The 12,500-nt window shown below is 35.0% G+C and overlaps 1 protein-coding gene across 1 annotated transcript in view; it reads right to left on the bottom strand.

Annotated features, from left to right (window-relative positions):
• LOC137645419 (cysteine-rich motor neuron 1 protein-like) overlaps positions 1 to 12,500 on the bottom strand; it is a 302,487-nt gene that overhangs the window by 289,938 nt on the left and 49 nt on the right. The window contains exon 2 of the mRNA XM_068378225.1: positions 12,271 to 12,318. Within this exon, the coding sequence (XP_068234326.1) occupies positions 12,271 to 12,318 (48 nt within the window). The remainder of the gene's footprint in view (positions 1 to 12,270; positions 12,319 to 12,500) is intronic.

Below are 12,500 nucleotides of genomic sequence, written 5' to 3' on the forward strand. Positions count from 1 at the left end.
ATTCTATTTTTTTACATCTTGATTATCTTCAACACAGGGAGCCTGTTGGGCGAATAAGAAATTCCGATGGGTTCCATAAGGTTGTGTAGACCCTTACACAATATGCAACAACAACAACAAAAAAAATAATAATAAGAAGTATAACTTAAGGCGTCTGCAAGAGTATATTATATAAAAAGATGAAAACAATGATGCTTATCAAGTGTAAATGAAGAAGAGGACAATTAAGGTCATAAAAATCATGTACAGCTAAAAAATAAAATTTTCATAGGGTATAACTGGGAACGGTTATTAAAAAAAAATGAAGGCAGTATACCTTCCCTGGGCTCAACAGTCTCTCTCTCTCTCTCTCTCTCTCTCTCTCTCTCTCTCTCTCTCTCTCTCTCTCTCTCCCCCCCCCCCCGGTAACTCCACGGATGTTCCAATGCCAGTAACAAAGAATTAAGAAAAATTGAAAGGAAAGGTAATTCCGATTAGGTGCAAAATATCTGTTAAACCAAAAACAACGGTTAAAACCAGCATCTGATGGAAACAACATTGGTCAATTTTGGAAAAAAAAAATAGGGATTAGTTTTAACAAAGATCAGGATCAACAAAAGCTCAACGGATTTTCTTTAACCCATTGTCGATATTATGAAAATAAATATCTATGGAAACAGCCCTAACCGTTCTGCTATCTAACAACAACCTATAGCATAAATCTTTTATTATTAAAAGTAAAGCTACAAAGCTAAAGAAGCCCGATAATGACAGAAGCCCAGTATGAAGAATGGATAAGTATAGAATAATCTATATGGGAGAAATTGCTAAGAAACGGGAATAAATACCCATGTAAAATAAATAAGATGAACAAATCAGATAAAACTTTGAAACGACAATTAAGGCGTCCAACATTCTACGGCAACGCCATCTGTCAGCCTCCAACGACATACTACTACTACTACTACTACTCCATTGAACACTGTCGGCCAAAGTGCGAGAGCAAGTTCCGCAAACATATACTCTCTTCCTACCACCTCGGCCGTTCTTCGCCAACACCTGCCACTAGTCTTCAGTCTTAAGCACTTCTCACCCCAATTGTATGTATGCTACTGTGACAGATCGCACTTCTCAGAGTAGAAGTAGCAGAGAAGATAAAATATAATAATCATATTGACAAAGGGCAGAAGAGAACCCGTAACTTTCAAGGTTAGGTAGGCTTGAACAGAAACACGAAATTAGTAGAAGGAAAGGGAAAAAAAAAAAGTGTCACTTTTTACATCTGGATAAATTTGAAATAACTCTCCCCCCCAAAAAAAAAAAAATTAATCATGCGAGCCTTGAAACAAGTAAGACCAATTCCATATGAAGAGTTAAGAACTTTTAATACCATATAAATACATTTAGACTATATTTAACAGGTAAAATAACTGTACTGTACAATAAGCATGCAATTCTTGGAAAACACTAATTACTTGGTAAAATCAGTAATAGTATGAATAACAAATAAAAGGGATTAGGTGCAGCACGTTGAAAAGATCAGAGGTAAGGAAGTGCTATAAAGGGTAATGAACCCTAGGGAGATGTTGCAACAAGGATCAAGGATTACGTCTAATGATCCAAAGGATTATTGTTTACTGCTTTTCATAGTAAGAAAGTTAAAACTACAGTATAAATACAACATTTAGAGAGAGAAAGAGAGAGAGAGAGAGAGAGAGAGAGAGAGAGAGAGAGAGAGAGAGAGGAGAGAGAGAGAGAGAGAGAGGAGAGAGAGAGAGTTTCAAATGAGGAGTCTATAAATTTGTTTAGTTTCATCAGCTTTTACTCGCTCATAAGTGATCAGACTGGGGCCAATCTCTCACACACAAACAAATACTGTATATATTATATATATAATATATATATATATATATATATAGTAATATATAATATATATATATATATATATATATATATATTTATGTATATATTATATATATATATATATATATATATATATATATATATATATATTTATATATATATTGCGTCTACTGCATGTGTACGTCTATGATCACATTTGAACCATATCGATAAAAGATGGTGGGTCCAGAGGTATAAAAACAGAACAGTGGTCATTGCCATATTCGTACTTAAACCGCTGAATCATGGATTGACCCACAGTGCAGAAAGCTTACTCAACATTAGGGCGATACCTACAACTACAACGACCACTACTGCACTCACAATGCTATAATGCTATTCGCTTGTATCAGCTACTTGAGTGTCCATGTTCTTTTGTGTTTTTTCTTTAAATAAACGAGTACAATAATCTTCGAGTTATATGTTCCCTATCCAAACTTGCTGTAGACTATACCTGGAGTCTTCCCTCTTACCACTAACCCTTATATAAGGTATATAGAATAAGGGTTCATAAAAGTCGAAACACGGGTCTCAGCCATCTCTTAAACTGCCCTCATTTCTGAGGATCACGGGTTGTACATTAGCTTTAGAAATACACTAAAATCATTTCTGCATTGTAGCGACAAATACCATGGTCCATCTCTCTCTCTCTCTCTCTCTCCCCTCTCTCCTCTCTCTTCTCTCTCTCATCTCTCTCTCTCTCTCTCTCTCATTCTTCAAAGTTCCTAGCTGTCCCCCTCAGACAGGAGGAGAAACGTGCCTCAGGTAGACTGAATTGCCTGCGTCGTCCTCTTTGATATGCAGATGTCGACACTACACATGGGACTGCAGCGGGGAGTCACCTTCGAAGAGAGACTCTCCGTTGATGGCCTGGGAACGAACTGCCCTACGACATCTTTCAAAACTTGGTGATTATTACTTTGGTGGTCCTAAAATCCAAGTTCGGGAAAGACAAGTACAGAGATTATAAACATATAAATAAGGTAAAACATGCACATGTGTACTTAACAATGAAAACGGAAATAAGTTGTTTAGTTTTACAAGCAGCTTACTTATCTACATTTCCGTCGTTGCTGTACTTATCATATAATTATCTCATTGCTTCACTTATTTTAAAGCAACAACGTTTCATACGTATTTCTATTTACACGGGTGCTGTAAAATGGCCCTATTCATATTACCGTACTTATCCCACAGTTACATCGTTTTATGCCCATTACATAATTGCTGTATGTATTGCATAAACAAAAACAACAAAAGAAAAATTATGAAAAAGTCACATATCATGAACATTGGAATCAGAATAATTGAAATTATAGATAAAATCTTTTTCTTCCTGAAAACAATAATAACCAATTGTATCACAATACAATACGACCTTCACATGAATAGCATTAAGCAAACGTTCTCATAAATGTTCGTTATTCAAATTGTATATAAAAAAAATTTCTTAAAAGTGAGAGGTATTACAGAGCACACACACACTCTCTCTCTCTCCTCTCTCTCTCTCTCTCTCTCTCTCCTCTCTCTCTCTCTCTCTCTCTCTCTCTCTCTCTCTCTCTCTCTCAAAATACGTGAATACAAAGAAAATTTTGAAAAGTGCAAATGAATACACATTTTTACCAATAAATATACATAATCAAATGCTACAAAAGCCGTTTTCCCCTTGAATAAACATATCAGGAGAGTAAAAAAAAAAAACAATTTAAACTAAGCTCTTTCAGAGAGAAATAAGCAAGCAAAATCAAATTCAATATAGAAATGGAATACGATTATTTAGACCTCTCTTCTGGAAAAAAAAAATAAGTCTTCATTGCCTGTTTATTTCTTTTACCTTCCGGTCAGGTATAAAAAGTGTTTCAACAGCTTAGAAATTCACAAATTGAATGGAATTGGTTAGTAAACATGGGTTACGTGATTATCATCCCCGAAAGACAATTTACCTCAAGAGCTTAAAATAAAAACACGCGATATGTTCAGATTAAAAGAGCAAAACAGAGTGCAAGGAGGTAATGCTGAATGGCCAAAAGACCCCAAAATAATATAAATGAATTTTTACCAAAACTGAGAAAAAAAAATCCTTCGTAATTGCATCTTCAAGACGATGCAAGTATAATAGAGTGAAAATCCTAAACCAAGACATTACGTCCAAACGCTTTTCTTTAAAAACATTTTTCTTGATGTGAATACCACACAGACGGGCGGATCCCACACTGCTAATTAAGACGAAAAACAGAAGCTACACATGGAATGCCACGGGGGAATACAATGTATAATTAACTTTAAAAATATACACCGTGAAAAAAAATGCATTTACATGTGAATAATTACGTCCCTTTCATCAATTAGGAGGATTACACAACGGCCTCGTTCATATCCGAAATGTTTTCATAAACTGTACATGAACTCGAGCATTCTAACGCAATAAAACATTTACATATATTTACTTGAGCTAAACTTCACGCAATAATTGCTTTACGCCAACCTTCACTGCAAATTCGCTTTAACAATGAAGGAAAACTTAATTTACAGTCATCAAAATATATTAATTTCATAAAGAGAGAGGAGAGAGAGAGAGAGAGAGAGAGAGAGGAGAGAGAGAGAGAGAGAGAGAGAGAGAGAGAGAGAGAAAGAGAAAGAGAGAGAGAGAGAGAGAGAGAGAGAGAGAGAAGGCTGGCAGTGTATTGTATGTCCTAAATAGGGGAGTGTAAAGGGAAGAAGTGGGGTGACAGAAGAGGGAAGGGGAAGGCTTTGGGGGTTGGATTGAAAGTTGTATGTCAACAACCTCAGGCGACGTGCCATGTTGACACTCGAAGGTGGATGACAAGATATCCTCTCTCCTTAACACCCTCGCTTAACTACCTCCATCATCTGTTGCCATTATTTTCAGTCTTGCCACTCCGTAACTGAGATATAAGTGTGCCACCATATTACATAATTTCATCTATAATAATTACTTTTTAATTGTCATAAAAATGAAAGTGTGGTCAGATCTCTTCCAGAGCAGCTTTTGCTATTCGTAAAGAAATGATCGACACGAACACCAGTCCATAATGACGTAGAAAGAGATCGTAATTCAGCTCAGCAAAACAACAAACCATCATGCAAACGACCCATCAACAATAAGGAGCACCTCTCGCGTTCGCTATTGCCAATGAAGCCTTAGCTCAGAGACCTCATTATTCAACCAATGCTCTTAACAAGGTCACGTAGCACCCGCGAAAACTCGCCTTCATGTGATTACTGTGAAAACAACGTCAACCCCGGTTGCCTCGTGTCTTCATTTTGAGCTGTTTCTATGTCGCCATAGTTGCAGGACGCAATTTCTTTGCAGTTACTATGCCATAATGCAAATTCAACAATCAAATGAAGGTCGTTAGCAAGATTACGCAACGGGATAAACGCCACCTTCCTATCTGACCTCCATATCTCACTCATATCGGATGCTAGCCCTTAATTAATCGACTGAAAAAGAAATTATACATTATATCTATATATATATATATGCATATATACATATACATATATATATATACATATACATATACATATATATACATATACATATACATATACATATATATATATACATATACATATATATACATATACATATACATATATATACATATACATATACATACATATATATATATATATATATATATATATATATATATATATATATATATAAATTTATATATATACATATTTAAAATTTATAAACATAAAAAAACTTGTAAAATATGACTGATACATTTATATATTGCTAAAGGTTTTAAAGAAGGTATCTAAAGACGTATACAGTCAATGTTCTCTGAAAGAAATGGCACAGTGTAGGTTTACTTAAAAGGAGGAGACGAGTTATAGTAGTGTAATAAAATTACACGAAAAAGACAAAGGAAATAGAAAAATATATGTACATAACACTTTCGTGCATATTGCGTCAGTAATGACAAAATATTCTATGTGAAAGGCGTTGATGATGTTTATAGAAGCAATTTGCTGAGAGCAATAAGTTTTACGATGAAAATGAAGTGCGTAGAATTATGTTAATGGGAGTGACTAGTTTCGAGTAGCCAAAAATATGTATAGTAACCTTTTGGATGGAAGGAGACGAGAAGGTAGGGGCAATGACAATTTTACAGGCGAAAATCGTGGGCTATAAAAAGAAACTGGAAATGGAGCAGATAGCTGTTTGGGGATAATTCAGCGTTGTTTGATGGTAGCCCAGTAGAGCTGTGAAAGAAGGAAAAAGCTTAAGTAATTCTGTAAAGACTTTCTTGGATGTGAGTAAAGTACTGCAATGGGATATATTGAAGAAAGAAAGGGGGAACAAAGAAAGAATGTTGGAATGACGGATGGAAGGAATTGATTCACAGTGACACTAGCAATTAAAACTAATGGATGAAGATAATGCAAGGAAAAGGGGTTGAAATCACAGAACCTGTGAATCAAGAAAGGTAGAGGATCTCGGTGGATTGAACACGGGAAACTTTCCACAAATGCAAGTCAGGATTCTTTATGGTAGTGGTGAACCATCGTCCTTTTAGAAGTGCGGGCATTCGATGCAAATTAGAGAAAGGGGATGCAATCAGTTGAGAAAAAATGGTTTGATAGTATGTAGAGTAAGAAGGTTTCATGGGCTGAGACAATGTCAAGCACAACCAAGACGCCCCCCCCCCAAACACACACACACACAATATATATATATATATATATATATATATATATATATATATATATATATATATATATATATATATATATATATATATATATATGCGTGCGTGCGTGCGTGCGCTCGTGCGTATAATTCATCAGACAATATGGCTCATTACACTTCCCAAAGCTGAGCAGCAAGATGGCCCTTTCGCTAAAATAAGCAACCAAAATATAAATCATATACATATAATATATATGTGTGTGTACGTGTGTGTGTGAAAACTTGCACACTCCAACATTTCTAAACTTGCCTCTACAAAACTAATCAAGCGGAACGGAGATCCCAGCGTCATTCAGGCGGGATGCAGCTATCATACACCAGGTCGATAGCGTTTTGATGCCCCATATCAATATTTACACGCTCAATCCAATTACGGATCCCGTGAATGGTCGCTATGCCGAGCTCATCCGGTTATGAAGCGGGGGAGCAAAGATATTCCAATGGATGCCAAAATTAATTAATAATGGGATGTACAGCAAACTTAAAATGAGTTAATGAAAAAGATCGATGATGTGGTCAGAAGGATACTAAAGGGTGCTTATAATTCAGAAACCGTCAAGCAAAGAGGGCTACCTGATATAATGCGTATAAAAAGACATAGTACGCGAAAAAGGATATATAAAATAGAATGATAGATATAGAAACGGATAATGAAAGTAATATTTAGTGCTAATTTAATGCTTATTTAGTACGTGAAAAAGGATATATAAAAAGAATGATAGATATAGAAACGGATAATGAAAGTAATATCTAGTGCTAATTTAATGCTTATTAAAAAGGGTCCAAGTCATATAATGCATACAGATAACCAGGAGGGAGGTAATTAAACTGGAAAGACGAGACGCCAACACAAAATAGTGTAAAAGCATAAGGGTAATGAAACGCCGAGATACTGAAATGGATGCGAGAGTACTGTAATCAAGCAGAGATAAGTACGAGACCAGATAGGAAAGAGATATGGGGATAATAAGCGAAGAGATAGTGGAAACGAGGAAGGGAGGCAGGATGTAAAGAATCATATTTATCAGCATCATTCTCATTGGAATAATTCCACTTTCAGCGAGGAATTACATTCATACTGCTCATATTCTTTTCATTATGTGTGGAATCATATCGTTAATGTTCATACCAATTTCATTCACCTTATTACTCTTCACATGTAGACGTTGAATGAATTAGACAGTTTCGAAGATTGAGCACCGACATTTTGAAACATTTTAAGAAAATGAATGGGAACACTAAGTGCAAACTCAGTTATGTCATAGAAGAGGTTAAAAAAGGAGAAAAAATGTGGGTCTAACAAATGCAACTGAATAGATTACTTTTGGAATTTGATAATTTTATTTTCATTTCTCTTGAGAAATATTATCTTACGTTATCAAGCTGTCAAAAGACATTCTATTGAAAACCGAAGATTTTTCCTTTGCGATTTCCTCTCTTTCCTCATTAAGGGACACTAGGAATTTGATGATGAGTTAAGTGTTACAAGAACTGCTTAAGCTTACAACAATAAAAGCGAATTCATAAAAACAATCCAAAAAATGCATTGTAGAAATTTCAATGACAAGAATAATCATAAAAGGTAAGCATAAAATTGTAAAATAATAAAAATATCATATAATGAAAAGAATGGCGTAAACATTGGGCAAAATACCTCAAATTTATACGATTATGAACATATTGACACTGCAAAGACGACCATTTCCCAAGTTTGCAATTAAAAAACAATAGATGCTGTTATTTTGCAAAACAAAATGCAAACACCAACTCTTGAATTACTGGAACAATAAGAGATGGGACACTTAGTGAAGATAACCCCCCAAAATAATCAATATTGTTAGGAAAATTAAACCCAACATTGAACAAATCGGTCTACTGGAGAAGCACCCAGGAAGGATCAAGATACAATATCCCTATGGCAAAAGCATTCAGGCCTACACTCTAATTTTTTTTAATGAGGCGCATTTGCAGATTCGCAGCGGTGCGATTTTAACTCGGGAGAGTTTCCTGCTATCTGATTGGTTAGAATGATCTTGTCCAACCAATCAGCGATCAGGAAACTTTTCCGAGCTAAAAGGGCACCCTTGCTAGTCGGTGCAAATCTGCCTCACTAAAAAGAATTGACTATAGGTCGTATCAAATAACGTCAATATTATTATGACTAGTCGGAAGATTGGAAAGCCAATTATCACAAATGCATTAACTAATAACACTGTAAATCATAAATAAGTGAAAAAGAAATATTCAAAAAGGGACAAGAAGAATATCAAAAAAGTATCTGCCTGAGATCAAAAGGATATTAAAAGAATTCAAGTGTCCCCTGGGAGATTAAAACATATCGGTCATAACTGACGGCTGAAATTAAAGCATATGCAAAACAATTACACCCAACATACACTTCTGCCATACCTTTTAAGATTCCTAATTACGAAGTTTAATACAAGGGTAACGTTCAATGACCAAGAGTCCACACCAGGTCCATCTGATATGTTCAGCTTTGCAATGTAATTACGGACGGTTATAGAGCTAGAAGCCTTTAGCATATAGGATTACCAACAATCCATAACAAATCATTCAGTCACGCTAATAACCTACTGTATCTCCGAATAAACGTCCATTTATTTTTCTAACAGGAAAATATCCTAAAACAGCGTTCAAACAGCTTTATTCACATAAAAAGCTCTACTTCGTAAAACAGCATCATTTACCGACCGTTTTCAAAACCCACTAATTTTCTCTTTTTTTGGGTGGATCCGATGATTCACTCTCCTGATAATGTGTAACATCGCTATAAAATTGCTAACATTTATATGTGGCCTTTTATAAAGAATTGAATGCCTCGAAAATCCCTAACTGCATCAAATGAGAAACCTCAATTTCAGTCTGCATTTACTTTGAACGATTCAATTCTTCAAAATTGTCAATTTCTCTCCCAGTCAAATTCTACAATTTTGGCAGCAGCTGTCGCATCACATATATTCTAATAACAGGAAAGCGTTAATCATATTTACATATATTAATACATTGATTATAAAACAGAGCGCAGAATATATTGCCTTTTGCCGTTCCACACCCACCATCACCCCTCTCCACTATGACCCTCCTCTTCCGACATGGCAGAACTCGCATATGTTACAAATCCATGCGTTCAGGACACATGGTGATCGAGATGAGGATTTTTCGACACCATTGACAATTATACCAGTTATTTTTACTACGTCAGGACGCGTCAGCACTTTTATATATATATATATATATATATATATATATATATATATATATATATATATATATATATATATATATATATATATATAAAATTCTCACCTCTAATCAGCTGTTGATTCTTTTTATCTAGCAAACAAATAACAGATATAACTATTGACACGACAAATCCTGCATTAACTGCAGCGATGGTGCGATTCGAAATAATTGTACGCAATAAAGTGCATGCATTCCTGCTCCGATACAAACAATTTCACGCCCATGCATAAACATAAATTTCCATTATTATTTACAATGAGCAAATTCATTGTGGAAAAAGCTATTGACTTGTATTGCAAGCTGCTACGGAACAGGTATACGTGGAAAAAAAGGCTTAAAAGCGATTAAATGCACAAAAAGATAAAATAGATAATAAGAAATACAGAAACAGACAAAATCTACCAAATAGCATAGTGAAATGACATCAAAGACCCTGAAACTGTGACGATATTCAACTTACATAGATTCACAGTGATAACTTGATGGAAATATTTATTCATGAAACCTATAAATTAGAAATGTAATTAAACGAAAAATATGAAATAATCAATAAACTACAAAGAGACAATTACCATGTAATAAAATTACATATACGAAACACACACTAACCGTAAACATAAAGTAGATATTTAGCATAAATATATTTGGAGTATTTGATACCACCCGGTTAAAGAAATTCTATGAGGTTCACTCTTATATTTATTTACATATTAATAAGAGCAACCGAATATAACTACTAGTCTTAAATGGAATATCATAACAGTGTATAAGTGTGACAGGGAGAGTTATAAATAAAGCTCTGCATCCGTATCATGGACAGTTACGGTACTAGGTTGCAGCATTTCTTCATGATAACGCAATCAACATATCTTTGTAATTGTTTTCAATATCAGGATTGTAAAAGTGGTAGTAACCATCCACCATTTTTACATCTTCACTGGGCTATTTTCCCTGTTGGAGCCCCTGAGCTTAGTTCGTCCTGCTTTTCAAAACAGGGTTGTACTTTAGATGATAATAATAATAATAATAATAATAATAATAATAATAGTATGGTTTACATTTTCGTATTAAACCAATTACGTACAAATTGACCGCAAAACTACCATTCCATATATACAAGAAATCCATATATTTAAGGGCAAGTATTAGCAATTATAACATAGAAGTGGAATGTATAAGATTAGCCCGGATATAAAGGCTGTTGCTGGGTGTCTGTCCCGGAGAAGCATCTTTCAACAAAGAAACCCATTCACAGCATCATTACCACTGCTACTACCACCACCATGACCACCCCAACCTCGGAGGCCCCATCTCTCGACAACACTCTGAAAACGTTCCATCTATCCTGAATCCCTTTCCCAGTCTCTGCACGACGTAAGTGCACAGGGACACCAACCAACTCGCTGACGACACCGACTTATGTAAAGGAAAGAGGCGAAAACGGGTATTAAGGAAGTGGCTGGATGGTTTATAGCCGGATTCGGGGAGCGAGATCTCTGTTTCTGACCAAAATAACTGTTGCTCTTTCCTCGAGATGACAGCCATTGGAAGATATAATTGCCGCGAGAGTGTTGCACGTCTGCTTATCTCTAGAGTTCACACGCTTTTGCCTTCCTCCCCCCCCCCCCACTCCCAATTATAGAGGGAGTATTCAATCTCTCTTGGAATATACCAGGCAATGCAAGCATAAATGGCAAGTGCAAACTATATTGGGTCATTTCAAGGACATAAGATCAAAGTGCTTGTTTCTAACTGTTGTCGTAAATATATTTTTCTACATAACACATCACCATGAAATTACCATAGAACAGCTTTGAACATTATTCATGACTTTAATTTTGAGGAGATCATAAAATATTTTACAACCAAGTTTAATAATGAATGTGAGAATTGATGACCTTAAATCTAAGAGAGATAATGATTAATATTTTATGACTTAAGATCTGATAGAAACTCGGGACACATGTGACCTTATAATCCAACATGATCAGGTCACGGTGATTAAAGAAAACAAGTGGGTAATTAACTACTAATTTAAAGATTGATTGTTTAGAATTATTATACACCAGCATAGGCTTCTGCTCCTTAGTTAGTTATAAAATTTATGCATTTATTCGTTCCAGGTGTTTTATTGGAGAAAAAGAAATACCAAAATTATAAAAACACAGAAGTGGTAATGATTTCAGTACAAAATACTTTTACTAATTCAAAGCTTGGAACAGATCTACCTCTGCTTTCTGTATACAGTTTTTAAATATCTAATGAAACTGTATTTTTCAAGCAATTTTAAATTCAATTTAAAATATAAATATTCTTATCAGAGATCACCATAAAAATTATAAAACATAAAATGTACTACAAAATAAAATGATTCTAAAACAAACGACAAAGCCATTTACCTTTCTTAACTCCAGTCAAGCCAAATGAGCCGCTGTTTTCCCCATTACCTGCAAGACAAAAGAGGAAATTACTTTAGTTCTTCTCTAGACACACACACACAAAAAAAAAAAAAAAAAAAAAAAAAAAAAAAAGGGGGGGGGGGGGCGGGGGGGAGGGGGGGGAAACAATTCTAGTTGTTCATGGGAAAAGAGGAAACTAATTTAGTTGTTCTCAACACAAAAGAGGGACA

Source organism: Palaemon carinicauda, chromosome 8 (assembly GCF_036898095.1).
Source record: "Palaemon carinicauda isolate YSFRI2023 chromosome 8, ASM3689809v2, whole genome shotgun sequence".
Taxonomy (NCBI): domain Eukaryota; kingdom Metazoa; phylum Arthropoda; class Malacostraca; order Decapoda; family Palaemonidae; genus Palaemon; species Palaemon carinicauda.